The sequence below is a fragment of the Micropterus dolomieu genome, linkage group LG12 (genome assembly GCF_021292245.1).
Source record: "Micropterus dolomieu isolate WLL.071019.BEF.003 ecotype Adirondacks linkage group LG12, ASM2129224v1, whole genome shotgun sequence".
Taxonomy (NCBI): Eukaryota; Metazoa; Chordata; class Actinopteri; order Centrarchiformes; family Centrarchidae; genus Micropterus; species Micropterus dolomieu.
The window spans coordinates 15,272,012-15,290,850 of record NC_060161.1 but is presented as its reverse complement, the minus strand read 5'-3'; the positions used below and the strand labels follow the sequence as shown (position 1 = coordinate 15,290,850).

Genomic DNA, 18,839 nt, shown 5'->3' with positions numbered 1-18,839 from the left:
CAGCTTCTGCTACTCCTCCTGGAAGGCACACTCGACATTTGAAGCCAAGGGAAAAAATAAATAAAAAAAGCAAGAGACACGTCTTCTGTTTTCAGCTTGGGAGAAGACTTATGTACCCCCCCCTCTCTGCTGCTATCCCCAAATGCACGTCTGTCCCAGGGCCTTACCCATGATCCACCACCTTTTGATGCTGAATCCTCTGGTTTTTCGTCAAGTCTTTGATACGACTTGGCTCGGAACTCCCGAGCCTGCGGAAAAGGCTTAGGAGGTATCCAAAGGGGAATTACTGGACGGAACGTATGGAAATTACAGTTTAATTTATCATTTAGGTCATGGTAATTCATGCAAATTAGGATTTCATTAATTCCAGCCTTGGGTTTAAATGGTGTTGCTCTTGTAGGAGTGTGCAGTCTTGTCAGGATCACACGTGAAGAGGATGGTGCAGTGGCACAGGAAACTAAGGTAATTCATATAAAACCTCAACAGGAAAGGTGATGGGGGAGGAATGACAAAAAGATCAAACCAAAACACACCAGGAATGTGAACTGACATGTTGCAGCCGTTGTTGGCGATATGCATAGTGGCAGAATGTCAAACAGCAGGTGGTTAACCCTATGTTTTGATTGGCACAATTTGCATCAGAAACCCAACCCTCATTTTCTTTGTCATAACTCAGTCAACGCAGAGACATGGTACACCCACTCCTGAAACAGTTTCCCCTGATGTATCAGAAAACGTCCAAACTGAAAAATCTTACCATTCAATAAATGACCATGCCTGCTTTTTGTTTCCCCATGGTCCCCAGAGAATGAATAATCCTGACTATAGAGAGAACCCCTGACTTTTCTGTAGCCCCACCACCAAGTCAAAGTTTTCACTTGTCCAGTGAAATCTCTCATACTAGGTAGGTATCCATGCAATTTTGTACAGACGTGAATTTTAATCACTTTGCGTCTGTATGGTAAAAATGATACCTTTGTTAGCACAAAGCAATGCTGTGCCTCGGTACAGGTTGTGACATTAAGGCTAAGAGCATCCAACCAACATTTTCCTCCTGTGTATCCTTCTATACCCATTCATATACAGATATTTGTGGTCTAGGGAAACCCTATAGAAAACTTTTCATAAAAGCTGTCCTAGCAAATGTGTAATATCACTCACATATAAATTAAAGACATGTCTGAACAGCTTCACTTAAAAAAATAAATAAAATTTGTGAAACGCCTAGCTACAGTAAGTAGCGGCTGCCAGCCTGTAAATAAAAGGGAATTAAAACAAAGCACAAAAAGACTGGTGTTCAAAGGGTTAAACCAGTTAAGTTGTTTTCCAGCTCTTTTCCTTTTCTTGCATTGCCTTACTGCTTCTCTGCTAATGGCTACTAACAATTATCTCCATTCATAAATGATGAGTAATTGTCTTAATCTGCTTATGCAGGATCTTATTGTACAGTCGAGGAAATGTTTAAAATGTCATATTTAAAGGACTTAATGTTAGATGAGAGTCAAGTTCAGCTGTGTGCATTAAAAGTATTTCATACAACCAAAAACAATGACGGCTGTGATTATAATCATGATAAGCTTCCTTCCAATTATCATAAATAGCCTCAACACTCACTCTCTCCTCCCTCCCTCACAAATTAGATTCTCCCCTGGTGTCAGGACAGACGCGCACACACACACACACGGTTACATCCCTCATTCTTATTCATCTGCTTACTTCTCAATCACTCACTGTACGCTTCGCTGCACAATTATAATCACCTTAAAATTATTTTATGACGTGCTCACAAAACCAAACAAAACTCCTCCGAGTGCATGCACGCACACAAATACAGACGCTTTGGTGTACCCTGTAACACAAACAAACTACACAAAATAGCAAAATATCAAAAGCTGGATTCAGTTGTATACAGCGCTGCTTACAGACACGCATTCATCTGAATTTTTACACAAACATCAAAGCATATTGTTATATAAAGGCTGATTCAAGTAATCACTATTTCACGCACAATTTACTCATATACATACACACACACTTACAATTATTCTAACCATTATCTAGCTTATTACAGAGCGTCCAGGCATGTCGTCTATGCAGCTCAGCAGTATTTCCTTGTCAATGGTTATTTCATGGACATACACAAACACACACATGCACGCTGTGTGTGGCCAGAGAAGAAGCTGTGGATTGTTTACTGCTGCATGTGTTTCCTTGTAGCGGAGAGAAGACAGAAATGGACATGAACCTACAGAGAGGAGGAGGAGTGGAACAAAGAGGAGCAAGAGGCAAAGAAGGGAGATTGAGTGGGATAACAGATTTCTATAAGCCCTGAGCAAACAAAATAAATAAAATGCAAGTCCAGAGCAGCGGGGAGCAGAAGGAGAGAGGTTAAAAGAGGATAAGCAGAAGGAGGAAGTAAGGAAAGGAGAAGGATGCAGAACAATAAAATGAAGAAAATTTCTTTACATGGAGGACAGGAGGATAGTATGGAAAGGAGAGTAGCCATTTTTCAAACAAGATTGTAACTACTTACAGTATGGTAATTGTTAAGTGCATAATGATACTGCATTGACCTTTTCTTGAGTATCTTTTTATACTTTACTGTGCCAAAAAACATGAACAAGTGTTAAAGTGTTGGGAGAGAGGGAGAGGGTGGATAACTGCTGATGTGGCAGCAATTTCTCCAGCTCCCACGTTCAAAAAGGAAAGCAAAGCCAAGAGCAGAGAGCTGGAGACATCGGCTGTATTATGTGGCGTACAACAAGGAGAGGGAACAAAGTAATGAAAGACTGTATGGAAGAAAAAGGAGAAAGAAATCACAAGACAAGTGGGGGGGGGGACTAACTGAAGGGCCGAGCATTAACAAATGCATCACGGCCAATTGTTTCACTGTGAAATGTATTACTGCAGAGTCAAACATATCTAATACGGGCCTGAAACTTTGGTCTAGCACGCTGCTTTATTCCTACAGCAGCTCTGGGTCGCTCAACCCTTCTTACAATTCACCTCATGTCTCTACCCGCTCTCCATTTCCACCCCTCGTTTGTCAGACCCTCTGTCAATTAATACGAGGCACTGTTTCTTTCTGTCTTTCTCACTCCCACTCTGTCACTCTTTCTCAGCCTGATGAAGATGGAGAGTAGTCATTTAAGACTAATTAGCCAGGCTAAACAGACAAATAACCAGGTGCAGCACGCACATTTTCTCTCAAGCACTGATGCATCAATGCATGTGCACGCGCGCAAGCACACACACCCCCATCAAGGAAGAAAGAAAATGGGTGCTGCACTTTGTCTTAAGCACGCATACAGCAAAAGCAACGTCTAAAACAGTTTCTCTGATAAAGTACATTCACACACACTTTTTCCTCTGCAAAATTGTCAAAATAACCGCAATAAACACAAGAGAATGGTATTGTTTTCTGCTGTAAAGACACTCACAATCTTGTTGTGGCGCTTCTAAAATAATCATACTTGATGGCAGCCTCTTCATCTGCTCATCTGGTTGCTGTATTTACAGCTAAATGTAATACAAGCATCTCTCTTAAGCACTGCCTCTCACACAGCACATTTCCAAACAGCAATAATCACATGGCAGGCTATTCACATGCCTCATACCAAGATGTAATGATAATTATTTCTTAACCAGCAAAAATAACAGTATTAAACATGAATTATTAGATAATATCCAAGCTGTATTTCTTACTGAACACTGCTGTACATTCAGGGCATTTGTTGATGTCAATAAAACAAAACATGAGATCATGACTTTATTACAAAATCAGAACTCATTTGTCATTGCACTGTATCAAGCCAACTTTGGCTTTCAGTGAGAAAATTGGATTTATGACGCAACCATTGTGATGGAGCTTCACTATGATCGACATTATGCAGTTTATTTAATAATATTACTATTTAGACAATCAATATTACACTGTTAAAGCAATCAATGCTGGTTGTCTATGCGAAGCCCTTAACCTGACATTATTGAAATGTGACATTTAATCACATTTAATACAAGCATGCAGGAAAAGGTTTATTATCTGCACTTCAGGAGGGCTGCATGCTTGTGCTGTGGTTTAAATGCAGGTCAGAGTTAATTCTGGCATCAGTCTGTCAGTACAGTATCTACTCACTATTGGATTTTTGTTTCAAAGCGAGCCTCGACCAGTCACCGTCACAACGCGTGTGATGGATTTGATGCAGTTTGTTTCATGACCTCAGAGACTTTGTTTTCAATACAATGCTGATGGTCTATGGAGACATGTTATTTATTACTACTTTGCAGCAAAGGAGGTTTTATTGTCTTTTCCAGTGTTAAAAGCTGCTTCAGAAGCATTTCTTTTCCTGCCAAGAAATGAAACAAACTGGCAAGAAAATGCTGAAATAAAGATGCTGCACAAAATATCATGGCTTCAATTCAAAATATTGTTATCTGTCCTGAAAAACCCTTGTCAGTCAAATTCTACTGCAGATATCCAATACTGGGTACGTTAGCTAATCATATTATGTCACTCATTTGAAATTTTATAAACAAGTCGCCCACAAACTATTATAGCTCAGCATGACATCTTATATCAGTGTGCAAACACTATACCACCTATACTCAGCAGTATTAAGTGCGTGCAGGGCATGGATTTTGATGTCAAAATCATGAGCGAAGTAATTTTATTGGACTGGCCTGTTAGCCAGGAGAGCCTCTGCTTTTTTGTTTGGTGGGAAAATGTAAAAGGAACGGTGAACAGAACCAGCAGGGCCTTGCAGTGCTGTTGGTTTTACATTACTGCAGGCAAAGATTACTGACTTTGCGTTAGCTGTTGTGTGATCACACACAGTTACATTTGATGTATGTACCTCTGTATAATATTGCTTTGTCTGTTCCTTAACACTAAATGTTGTCCGTCTAAACGTGTAAGAGGCGACTCCCCTCTTGCCAGGCCGTCCTTGTAAATAAGAAGTTGTCCTTAAGTTTCCTTAAGTTTTTTTTTTAAATATCCTAGTTTGTGTATGTGTTAATGTATTTCTCATCTAATTATTGCTGAATTTACACAACATGTTCTCAAAAACAGACAATTTGCCCAGATGTCACAGAGGGTAGCTGTTCAAACTTCCAGGACCTCTCGTCCATATTGGCTCAAAGATTGAGTTCACTCTGGACCTTGGAAAAGCTGTTGATAAAGACCTGAAGGTGTGAAGTGTTGTGTCAACTGCAGTCTCCAAGGCCAAGAAAAAACTTTGAAACTCCACTTTAAGTGGCAGATTCAACAGTCAGCATCTAATAATTAAACAACACTGCATTCAATAATGTTATTACCCGTGCTTTGGTGAGGAGTTGGTGGCGAGTCTGTGCAGCTACAGTAGCCAGACAAGTAGCAGGAATGCTCAGGTTCTTTTTGTCAACATTAAATCCAGCAGCCAGTGTTTACAGTGTTCCCAAGAAGCTCCATAAATCAAATAGTTAGCCTACGGTATTAAAGGTTAGACATGGTTCAGGTTAGGTTTAAAAATTGTTTGCAGAGATTTGAATTGATGGAGCTTGATGGGCCGTTGCACAGCCTGGTTGTGAGTACTGCCTGAGAAATAAATAGACTTTGGGGAAAAGAAAGTGTTTCTTAGATGTTAACATGGTTGACTTGTCCTGTATTTTTGAGAAAAGATTGGAGAATGGACAGAACTGGAAAGTCCTGCAAATATTCTGGGAACTGGTGAATTTTTTTTTTTATTATTATTATTGTTTCTCGATGGGCCTCATGTGAAATTTTGGACTGTACACATTCACAACTTCACAACTCTTTGCCTCCTGACATTTGTCCCTCACACATGCACACGCACAGATGGCCTCACATTAAAAGGCAAAACACTTTTTCCTTGTGCAGTCACATCCAAACAGGACCACAATCCCTTATACTCCCTTCAGCATACAGTCACACACACAGCTTGTGCCTGGGGGTATAATTACATCACTTTAGGATCAAAAGAATTCCTGTCAACCAATCTAACAAAATGTGCACTGTCCCTTGACAGCAACACACACACATGCAGAATGCACGCTGCAACTGAGAGACACACACACTCGACGCACAAAGGAAAGATCATTTACAACTAAATTATTGACAAATTGAACCTTGAGAGAGGAGAAGTTCAAAGGCAGAGATGGAGTTGAATGCAGAGGCGATATCCCCCCGTCTCATACAAACACCCACATCTTTCAAACAGACAAGTGTCTCATACACAAGCATCATCTCCTCTCACACCTCCCAGACAAAATATCTTTCACATGTAGCTCACATTTTGTCTGTTGCTTACACACATCAGACAGAATAGACTCCATTGTGCAGGGATTCAGTAATGCAGGAAGACAGATGAATAGATATTCGTATTGTGTTCCTGTGCAATGTTTTTTTCCTTGTGCCAAGTGTGTATGCGCTTCTTTTGATGCCTTTGGATAACATTTTCTGAATACAGGGGTGTATTTTTGTATGCATCTGTGAATGAGAGCGTGTACGCGCATTCATTCCGATTATAGATTGTGGTATTCCGCCTCCTCACTGACACTTGTGTACGCAGAAAGAGAGAGACACACAGACAGACAGAGGAAAGTAGTGAGAATGTCTTCTCAGTCAAAAAGATACTACCTTGTCAAGCTAAAAGTGCTGAAGACACAAAGCAATATCAAGAGAAGGTTGAGGAAGAAGAAACACTGAGTGAAGGGGGAGTGTTAGGAACAGTGGCAGGGGAGAGGAAGAGGAGGAAAGGTGGGAGGACATATGTAAAAGAGAAAAATAAATGTTAAGATTGCACTGGGTAAAATATTGGGGTGGTGAGTTCGGACTTAGGTCAGATTCATCAGTCTCAGCGTATGCCAGCAAATAAAAAATTGCAGTACTGGCGGAAAGCCGAAGAAATATTTGACTTGGAGGTCTTCATGGGTCCAGTCTGTTCGTGGTATCACAGACAAGACTTGGGCTGGCTCCAAATTACAGAGTGTAACCAGGGTAGGGTCCAGTTCTATTGCCATCAGTCTGGGGTCCATGTTTCGATATGTCTTATACCCATGTCGATCTGAAGACACTCTCTCTCAGCTCTGATCAGTGTCTCAATCATCACAGGAGGGAAATGTGTTGCTGTGTCCCAATTTTACAATACATAAACTGTCTACAGTATGTACAATATACTAGGATAATCGTATACCAGGTTCTCTGTTGGTTTACAAGAAAACATACTTAACTGTTTAACACCAACAGGAAATTCTCATGGCACACGTTTTGCATAAACAAACTAACTTCCTACCATGCTATTGCCAGGTAATCTTCACTAACAATGCAAGATGTTTTTTGAAACGTGATTTGTTTTCTGAGGTGTTTTGGAGCTGCTACATCACCATTAAGAATTTAAACGGCTATAAGCAGGTTCTCCACTTCTTTTGTTTCTTTCAAGAACACACTGAAGACCAATTGTTTTGAGTAGTTTATTTTGTCACTTTTCCAGTGAACACACGCTATAGATTCAAAATCTGCTTAGAAATAATATGCAGTATATTTTTGAGGAGAGCTGCAAGTCAAGAAAATGTACTTGTATGTACTTAAACTGCTACTCTTCACACACAAATAGCGGAATTTTTTCTAGGTCCTTCAGCCTGCACAAATTCATGGAAGAGAGACCAACTAAGGTAGAGTGTAAACAAGACGGCAGCATATGAGAGGACAAATGGAGGGAGCGAGGACGGACAAGGACAAGATCATGAAGGGACAAAGAAAAGATCAAGTGGGAGACAGAGTGGATAAGGCAAAGGTGAGGTAAAGGACAGTGAGAGACAGAGAGAAGGAGAGATGAATGAACGGACGGATGTCAAGGAGGGGGGAAGGGGAGAAGAAAGGATGAATGAATGAGAGGAGAGAACGACAAAGATGAGATGGATGAGAGGGAGGAGAGAGGAATGAGACTGGAAGAGAGAGCGGGTTAGAGAAGGAGTGATGGGAATGACAGAGTGAACGGCAGACACAGAGGGAGAAACTGACAGGGCTGAAAGGACGGTGGGGGGAAAGAGGGAGACTGAACAGGAGGCAATGGTGCGAGGAAGAAAGAGCAAGGGGGGGGATGGAGAAATGGACAGAGGTGGTAAGACGGATGCAGTGAGTCAGCCGAGGACAGACAGATGAAGGGGAGAGCCTGGGGGAGGAATGAAGGATGAGATAGATGGGTGGGAAGGAAGAGGGGCTTAAGGAGAGGAAAAAGAGAGAGGGGGCTTTGATACCTGAGTAAGCGTTACATTAACCCTAACTACGAAAAGCATGCTGTTAGTAACAGTTAGATCAAACTCCATACCAAGCAGACACACACACACCAAAATCAAAGTGAGGGAATCTGTACCAGAGAGCATCTAATTGAGGGGAAAACAAGGCTAAGAGCCCATTTCAAGGCGGTACCGACGTGCCATCTGTATCTGGATGATGATCTGATCACAGCCCTTTAGATTTGCACCCAGTAGTAAGAGTTCCAGTTAGCTTAATTCTGTGTGCATTTTGATCAGTTCTTACAGTGGTAGTATAGAGCCATTGTTTTTAAAGTGACATGCAAGTCTCAAGTCTTGGCTAAGAAGTCCTGAGTCAAGACAAACAAGTCCGGTGTCGAGGTCAAGCCCAGGGCCAAACTTTGTGTTAAAAGCCCTTACACGCCCGTAAAAAATATTTACAGAATCACTGAATGCTTCAGTGTTTCCCCTATATTCGCACCGCCGTTGCTGAATTATGACTGCCGCTACTAAAGTTTCCCACAGTCATTGAACTATATGCTATTAATGTTTACACTAGCAGACTGTGCGAGCCCAGAAATACTGAATACGTTGTTAGCTTCCTCTCCTCGTTATTCAAAAAACATCTGCGTGACAGTTGCCGTTATAAGAGCAGCATAACTCCTGGAAGGAATCGGAAGGTGCGGAGTGTGTGTCTGAATGCGAGCGGAGGAAAAACATTTAAGTAAATGTACAGAATCGGTTACAGCGTATCAGTATCTCAAGACCAAGAAAACTGTTGTTTCCCCAAACAGTTTAAAAAGTGAATCCGGTTGGTGCTAGCAAACGTCTCCCCTCCCCCTTACACAGCGCAGCTTTGCAGGAAAGCTGGCAGTATGTTTTTTGGTTTTGTAACAAAATATTAGCTGAATTTATAGGAAGTAACTAGCAGCTACATTTCATTACTGCCTAATTGTCCAGTATTGACAACATTACAAGCTTAGACTAAACTGGTGTAGCTACAGCTCTGTCCTCTCCAAACTAGTCCTTTTTATGCTAAATGAGGAGACGTTTGGATTTTATTGTACAAGTGTAATTCTTGGTAATTAAGGGAAGTGGTTCTCATGTTGCCTATTTCACAAGTTAATTTCTACAAATAAATGTCAAAAGTTGTAAACTGAGACAAAAGGCAAACATGAACAATCATATCCATAATGATTGAGGTCATGTTAACAGGGTTTCCCTACTGTTCCCTACTGGCTTAGGAGGTGAGGCCCCAAACCGACCGGGTGCTGTGCCATGAATGTAAAATCACTGGAGAGAGTACAAAAACTTTTCCAGATATCCCAGACAAATTCTTTAGCAAGTTTAGTCCTTATGCCTTCTGGTTGCTTGTTCTCTGCTCTAGCTTTTCCAACTATTTGTTCACAGATATTGGGGCTGGACGATATGGCCAATAATGTTCTCGATAAAGTTTCATATCTTTCGATAATGATAATTATCACGATAAGTATCAAATTGTTATTTCTTTCGAATTTAAAGGCTGATTTTTGCTCCTGAGTGAAAGTTGAAGAAACCTGATCGTTAATTGTGGTTTAAACTTCTCTTTATGGTCAACACTTGATGCCAAACAGTGGATCACTTCACAAATCTGAGGTATAACATTCAGAACAATTATGATAAAATCTTTGTCAACAAATATGCATGAGTAAATTAAGTAAAAGCTTTTTTCAGTCCTATTTCCTCAAAAAAATGAACATCTTAATAAAAAATGTAAGTCCTAATTTGTGTGTGAAAAATCAAACTTATTGAACATTTATTATATTGTTGTTATGTTGTTTTATATTGAGAAAAATTATCTGAATCTAGTTTTGACGACCCTCTTGAATTTTTCTTCGGCTTTCAAATTCAGAAAGTTGCAACTTAAATACTCAACTTCAAAGATCTGTATTTTATCAACAACTTCAGCATGTCCCAGGTGAAGGTAAGAAATGAGGCAGACCGAATCGGTCTGCCTGAGTGAGAGGAGCCGGAGTGAGGCGACCTTCCATCCTGATTTTTGAGACCAAAGTGTGCAGGTTGACACCTAGCCAAGTCTAATTGCTCTGTGAGGTTGTCACGCTCATTGTAAAGAAAAAGTCTTCCTTTACGATGATGTAATGCCATTTCTAATGCTCCAGTCAATTAACTAAATATACATTTCAAAAAAGTTAGTGAATGCTATGATAGTGTTTGTCATGCTAACAACGAAAGTTAAGATGCTGTTGTGTAGCAGGTACAATGTTTACCATGTTCACCTTAGTTTGTTGTGTTAGTATTCAAACATTTACTTGCATGCAAATCAGGAGCAAACAAAGTACAGCTGAGGCTGGTGGGATATTTCATTAGCTCTGCAGATATTTGGACAAAAAACAAGTATTTGACAGATACTTAAGTCTGTGGGGAAAATGAATAGCTGTACTAAATATTTATGGCAATCCAGTGGTTATAGAGACATTTCACTCTGAACCAAAAATGTCAAACTGCTGATGGCGTTAGAGGAGAAGCCAGGGGATAACCATTCATCATATGGGAACCATGAATGTCTGCTCCAAAACGCATGTCAATTAATCTAAAAATTTCAACATATCCCACTTGAGGCCAAAAAGGGATTGACCAATCAACTGCCTCCCAGAGAAACCCCTCTAATGTGGCTAAAAACAGAGGGTTGAGGGGAAAAAGTGAGAACAACAGGGGTGAAAAGGAAGCGTGGCTACAATAAATCTATACACTCTGTTCACAGCAAGGGAGAGAGAGAGTCCAATGCAAATACCAAGATCTCAAAGAAATAAATCAGGGGTAAGAGACTGAAAGAGGCAATGAGTGAAGAATGAACAAGTTTAAGGGAGTTGAGAGGCTAAATAGCTTTTTTGAATCCAGTTACTCAGACAACCAACTAATGGTGGGCTTCCTGGCATGGCAGCCGGTGGAGATAAAACTTTTTGAATTTGGGTGCCACACAGGGAGGAAAAAGAAAATTACAAAGACACAGAGAATGAAGAAATAAGACGAAGAAGCCAAGGCTCAACCGCAGCCAGCTTGGAAAAAGAGAAAGCTAACAAATCGAATACGGAATGAGGGGAATGATTGATGAAAAAGGAATTAGGCAGAGATGAAAGTGATGGAAGACTGTGTGGGGAGGAGAATTGGGGAAACAGCAAGTTTAAAAGTGGAGTTTCGAAACTCCATATGAAAATTACCTCACTGACAAGTCTATTAGTGACGCAGTCTGTTTCAAACGAACAAAAACAAGAATGAATGTGCTCACGCCTCAGAGTTTGAGAGTGTAGCAGAGTGAAACAAACACTGAAATAATAATGGAACAAAATGTTAAAATACAGTAAAACCACAATATAATTTTCATTTGAGTGATTCACACTCAAATGTAATACTTGTAATGAGTACATTTCCCCTACAGTTTAGATGGATGCACACAGAGTTTCTGCAGGAAACACAGGTTTCTCTTTCCAGCTGTGGCTGCTTAGAGCTACACCACTGCCTGAAATGAAAGCTGTGCAAATGAAAAGTGTTGCTTGTGACAGCTGAAACTTTTCAACGTGTGCCGTTTCGTGCAGGACGCTGCCCAAATTCAAGTAATTACTGCACTCCTGCCATTCAAATGACCCCAATTCCCCAAAATGTCAGATTTCCTCTGTGATATGCAGGTTTTCCCCGCAGGACAAAGAGGATTTGACAAACTGGTTCAGGTCTGGAGTGGAGGGGATCTGACTTGCATGAGAATGACTTTCTATCAACTTATCTTCTCACTGATGTGTGTAAGCAGGTAAAAACGCTATTTCACTATGAAAGCAAAGTGCATAAAGAGAACGAAGTGAGAAATAACAAAAGGAGGTCAGGCAGATATGGTGGCACAAATCAGAATAAAAGAAACATCTATTGATACTCAAAGTGGAGTCAAGATCTTTCCCATCTCATTTTGTTCCCACAGAAAATGCAGTATGACATCCATGGTGAGTTGCAACTAGATGAAAATATTAGTATGATAATTGCCTGAGTTCTTCAGTGTCCCTTATCCTCCATTTTAGCTATTTTTTCATTTTTAAATGTATTAGATATGACATTGCATTCAACAGCAGTAATAGAAAAGAAAGGCAATTCTGGAAAGTTTACATTGCAGATATATCTGCTCTGTGCACATGAAATACGTGATTTATGATACTTGAATATCCCATCTTCCTACATTATTGCTTCCTAAAAGCCACAACAGTGTGGCTTTGCACACTTTAATAGTAAAACAGAAATAGAGAGTTCAACACACAATTCATGCTGGAAAAAAACCTCGAGAACAGAAAACATGAAACTTGGAAGAGATCACAGAGTTATGTGAATGCTAGCCATTCAGTAAATGAACAATTATCTTTGAAGCCAAGCACCCAGCTGCCCTGGCTATAGTAGTTTTGGTTTGCTTCAAAGATACCCCATACAACAAAAAAAAGATGTTTGAAATTAAATTTTGTTTGTTAATAAAACCAACAATGTGTTGCAAAGGCAGGGAAGAAGACGACCCATAAACATGGATGTAGTTCAAAATCCACCCCCCCCCTTTAATAAAACAATCTTTTGGAGGAAGAAAGTGCATTCAACACATTAGTTAAGCATCCGTGAAGTCAGAACACTGGTTTTGTGAAATGCATTGAATGTACACATACCTTTGTTGACAACTCCACCCTGGAATTTAACTCTGACCCTGCACACCTACAGTGACTAGGTGTGGGAATCTCTTGGCACCTCACGATTTGATTACGATTCAGAGGGCTACGATGCGATTATAAAACTATTATCGATGTATCTTGATGCATAATTTTTTTTATATACAGGAACTGTGTATAATTACAAAGCATTTCATTTGCGCAATAAATCCAAAAGAAACATCTCCTAATTAGCTTAAAAGGACTAGTTTGCATCCCAAATTTATTTCATTAACCTCAACTCCATGGTCCCTCATTTCTTTAACAACCAGTTTTCAGACTCCTCTGAAAGCTGAAATTATCAGTATGTACACCAGTTTAGTCTAAACTTGTTCCTGATGTTCTCGAACCTTCACAAGTAGATAAGATTTAAGTAGGGTGGTTATTCATTCGCTTTTTGCGTTCCCTCAACAATACGTTGTCAACAAACATAAACAAATTGATTTTTTGACAACTGTTAATCAAGTCAGAATCGTCCATGTCCGCATCGCGATGCATCTTAGGCCCCGTGTCCACCAAAGCGTTGTTTTCTGACGCCAGCGTCCATTTTCAGTTCATTGCAATGGGAGCCCACCCCTCCTCTACTGTGATTGGACAGCTGAGTAAAAAGTGACATTGACGAGCACAGCGTTTTTCCCAAAGTTGAACATTTTTCAACTCTAGGCGACTGGAAAAAAAAACCTCAGCACCTCGTCACGCTCCTGGCGTTTTTACCAGCTTGGAAAAACGCAGCACACCCATTGCAATGAAGTGAAAATAGACACTGGTGTCAGAAAAAACACAATTTGGTGGACACGGGCCCTAAAAGTTGGGCGGAGCTATGCTGGGAATTTAATTTCAAGGTGCTTCATCGACTCATCAAGGTGAAATAGCTCCGACCATAACAGGAAAAACAAAGCTACAAGGCAAGAGGGTCACACAATCCTTGGACGTTCAGACAAGTTAACCGAGCTGTGTGGGTGCACTAAGAGTATCAAGAGGATTTAATCCATCCACAATTTAGTTAATAACACGTCTCTTTAACAGAGCTCAATGAGTGCCCAGGGCACAGTGAGGTACTACTGCCACCTGAGTCCAGACCAAGCATATAGCAACTGGGTGAGCGCACACACATTTTTAAACTAAATTGGCAAACAATTGGCAGGTGTACGTCCTCATTTAAATCAGAAATAGATGGAAAACTGCAGCCCCAGAAAGAAAACTACCTAAATTGTCAATAGTTTTTTTATTGATGCTGAATATGTCATACTGTACCTTTACTCAGAATAACACAAATTCATGGTTTGGAAAAAACAAAACAGACTTTTTTGTTGACTGGTGGTTGCTTGATCACCCAGACTTCAATGTTTACTGATGGGCTTTCATGATGGCCACTCATCAAGAGCTGATTTAACTCACTGTGGTGAAATACAAATATAGCAAGTTGATCAAACAGCGTATTTGTTTTGTTTTTTACTTTTACGCAAAGACTGATAGATAGAAGGGATGAAAGAAGCCAAACAAGAGTATAGCGACTGATCAAGACAGTGAGAGTACAGCTTACAAGGTTGTCAGTCCTGTTCGGTTGCCATTGGTACAGGTGAAATCATCTTGTTCCCATGCACATCTCCCCCTGCCCATAACTTCCTGTATTAGTTTAACTCATTTGTTAGTCTGTCAGCCTAATTAATTGACCATATTATGCAGGAAATAGTGTAAATTAATGTAATTGTAGTTTTCTGTGTGTACACACATCTGTGCTGAACAAAGATTTACGGGTCTGTGTGTGACTGAATAGCCAATATACCTGTTTTTCTGTCTTGTGTGTGTATTAGTTTGAGACCCATCTGTGTTGTTTCTGCCGAGCAAATCTCACAGATCATCAGTGGACCGGAATGCTATTTATATCTTTCATTATCCTCTCTTTCTCACCTCTCCCCTTCATTCCTATTGTCTCTCTCGCCCTCTCTCTGACCTCATCTTTCGGCTCTTCTCATTCCACCTGTTCTGGCTCTCTTCATCTAAGCTTGAAGCTGCACACCTTTCTGTTGACAGACTATACCAAACACACACAAGATGACAAGCTGCCTAAACCCATCCGCACACGTAAACATCTGCAACTTACTCAGTAATTTCTTCAGTGACCGTGTGTTCAACCTGGAGTCGAGAGTTGACCTCAATGAAGTAGTGTTTTCCATGTTTGTCCACCAGGAACTCCACTGTCCCTGCATTCTCGTAGCCCACCTGCATCAGAAAAAAAAATATAAAATAAAAACATAGCAAGAAAGCAATTTTATAGCTCTGAACTTAGGTTACTAGTAATGACGTTAGTTGTGTAAACACTCAAGGAGCACTCACTCATCTTTAATGAGCAATGAAACTAGAAGCACAAAAAGCTATTCTGCACTCCCCATAAAAAATTTGACTACATAAAATCAGGAAAGAATAAGCTTCATGTTTTATTTGTATTGACACAGGAGGACATTCATTATTTTCCTGTAAAGCAACAATTAGATTATCAATCAAAAAGGTGTTTTATTGAAAGTTCATCATTATAAAAGACCATTTCCTCCTCTACCTTTCAACTGGGCCTTAAATATTCACAAATAACCAGCACACAATAGATATAGGGTTGTATTTAATGTTTGCAGAGTGACAGTTTAGCCCTGTCTGCATACAAATTAGACTTTTGGGACATATTTTTAAACACACATAAGAAAACATTTATCTTGAACAGATCGACAGACCAAAAACACACTCAATCCCACTGCAATATCCATTTTGAACAAGGCCTAATAGGCTGACACCATTTATCAATGCAGTTTTGCACACCTGCTTTTATGAATGGTTTGTGTTTTAATGTAATTTTATGTTTTTAAGTTGTGAGCTCCTAACCCCAAGACAATTATAATTATGTGATAGGCAATAAAGGTTTTTGAATTGAAGTCAAGTGAGCAAGCAAGCCAACAAATATTTTGGAGGGTGATAATGACCCGCCCGGTGACAAGTGGCAAATAAAAAGAGAAGAAGCAGGATCAAATGTTGCGATTGTCATTTCCGCTAAGTGCACCACATCCTTGTTCAGTTTGAAACAACACTACACTGTCCAAAATAATGTGCTAACAAAAATTATGGATCAAGGTGACCTTCCATGCTCATATCTGCAAACACAGTATGCTCCTACTGAAGGTATGTATATAAACGTTCACTGTCGACACATTTGCAACTTGGTTAAGGACAGTTAAAGAGCATGGTCTTTGATAAATAATGAAAATGGCCTTGCACAAGACTTGGATGCGATATACTGAACAGTAAACATAGCAGTGTGCGTTGGAGCTGTTTGGTACACAATATGGTGGCAGATGTAATGCATTGGGGCCACAAGTTCAACGGACCACAAGGAAGTAACGCTGACTTGAAAGAGATGTCAAAAACTCTCAACAGCAAAGCACAGCACTTGAAATCACTTACAGGCACTAGTGTTGTCAGAAATATTGATTTTTACATACATACTGTTTTATTAATATTTTATATTCATTTATGGTCACTCAAAGCGCTTCCTTCGTTCACTCCTCTTTTCTTCCCCTGCCATTTTCGACAAGTCCCACCCTACTGTGCTGTGATTGGCTAGTCCTCGTACTTGTAATTGGATGCTGGAAATGGATCCAAAGCAAGCCCAGAATAAAGTGACTGTACAGAGCAGTGCTAACAAAAGAGCAAAGCACCTGCAGGACCGACACGCCATCCTCTATAAAGAATCTGCAGGGGTGTGAGACGTCTCCCCTTTCATCACTAAAGTATTAAACAAGATGGCCCTGTAAAATGTTGTTGATAACTGTCCTGCTGTTTGCCTAAGACATTTATAATTCTCAAAACTAAGCTAATCGCCCTCAGAGCTGTCACATCTGAGGAATCTCAGACAGAGTTTCAGTTGATAGGAAATACTTCGACTAATGTCAGAAGTAAATTAACTGATGCTGTTCTACAGTTAACTTTACTTACCAAGATATGTTGATAAGATAATTCAGTAATTATATTCAGTTATTTAATCGATGTTGAGTTAATTTTCCCTCCGTGGTATTGAAAACCATATTTTTCAAGGTATTTTATCCAAGTCAGAAAATCCACTATCATGACATCACTAACAGGCACGTGGATCATTACTATACAAGTAAGTGATGGTATTCAGCTTCTAAATAAAATAAATAAAAAAATAAAATAAAGAAACAAACCACATCTTTGATGTACAACTTCCACTTAGTCTGCCAAAAGATGTTTCTCTCTTCTTGGAACAGAAATTATGTAATTTGTCAGATGTTACCTCTGAGGTGTGCAAATGTAGCATTTAAAAAGCAATGTACTGATTTGTGTACCTTTTTAAACTATTCATTGGCTAGTTTTATTTCTTAATCTTCATTAACCAGACAACAACAAGGCATTATCCAAACTCTCCTCACCTCTTCAGACATGTTTTCTTTTCAACTCCGTAAATTCCTTTCAGTTTTAATTATACATGATACATTTCCATTTAGATTGTAATGTCCATTTTAACTTATAATTATGGCCATTACAGTTTGATTTTTCATCACACAAAGTTTCTCTCTATGCAATGTTTTGGTGGAATTTGACTAAATCATATTTTTAAATCTTTTTTTAAACATAATCATGTAGTGTAATTAGTATGATTTGCTAAGACCGCATCATCCTGAATGGACTGGGAGGGTTTTTTTGGTTGTTTTTTTAAGTTGAACATACTCCCATTCAGAGCCAACCTGTGATAATTGTGAGGGGAATTAGCATGTTAGCACACCAACAGCAGCACTTTTCATACTCATCCTTCAAAGCTCTACTTTGGGTTGTCTCTGCTTAATTTTGCCCAGTGGGAGCTGCAAGCAGAGGGTAATTGCTATAGAAATGGTATATAAATAAAGTTTATTATTATTATTATTGTGAGACTAGGCGGGTTTACATGAATTATACAGATGATTTGGGCAAAGCAATCTGATTGGTGTTCCAACCATTTTTACCAATTTAACCAATCACAACATCTTCATCATCATCACAAGTTCCTCAGATCAGATCCAGCCACATCACTGATTATTCCTATGATCACACTTTACCATATTACAAAATGTACCACATTTTAGGTGAAGGGAACACTGAAAAAAAAACAGCCAAACATCAGAATGAAATTAGAGGGCTGAAAGCAATCAAATGACCAAACACACAAGCTGTAAAATAGCAAAACTAATTTTCCCAGAAGGCACAGATGTGAACAATCCAAGAAAAGGCAACAGCACCATCTATATCTGAAAAGATCCATCTAAAGCCATTTGACAGACAGTTTGAGGTTTTTTGGTTTCTTCTCTTCCTCTTTGTTCTGTTTGTTGAAATCAGCAGGAAATCAATGTTCTAAATCAGTACCCTCCATCCTGTCTTCAAGCGAAAAAATGCATGTTTAGTCTTTGTTAAACCAGCCCAGTGCCTTCAGGATTGCTTTGATTTCCAACATTTGGCGAGCATAAATGTCAAGACAATCAAATGGGCAGAGGAAGAGAGGGGGATGGATTGCAGAGACAAAGATGGCCCCAAGCTAAAACTGCAGGTATTAGAATTTGGCAGCTAAAGAAAAGCTCAAACATGTTTTGGAGATGCCGTTACAATGAAGAACCCATCATGCATAACACGCCAGTATTTTAACAAATGTTTCAAACTGAATAAAACATCACCTGCTCAGAGCTTATCAGCCTCTTATTTAGCCAGTAACAAGAATAATTAAGTTTGCTGTGAAGAAACACTCATCAAGAGGAAGTTAGACACAGATAAGGAGCACAGCACACACACCCAGATGCAACACATGTATTAATATTCACTGCAACCTTC

General features: G+C 39.6%; 1 protein-coding gene across 5 annotated transcripts in view; it reads right to left on the bottom strand.

Moving 5' to 3' along the window:
• Positions 1-18,839, bottom strand: part of pcxb (pyruvate carboxylase b) — a 326,653-nt gene that overhangs the window by 244,010 nt on the left and 63,804 nt on the right. For all 5 annotated transcript variants that reach the window (XM_046063782.1, XM_046063778.1, XM_046063780.1 and 2 more), the window contains exon 10: positions 15,082-15,200. In XM_046063782.1, the coding sequence (XP_045919738.1) occupies positions 15,082-15,200 (119 nt within the window). The remainder of the gene's footprint in view (positions 1-15,081; positions 15,201-18,839) is intronic.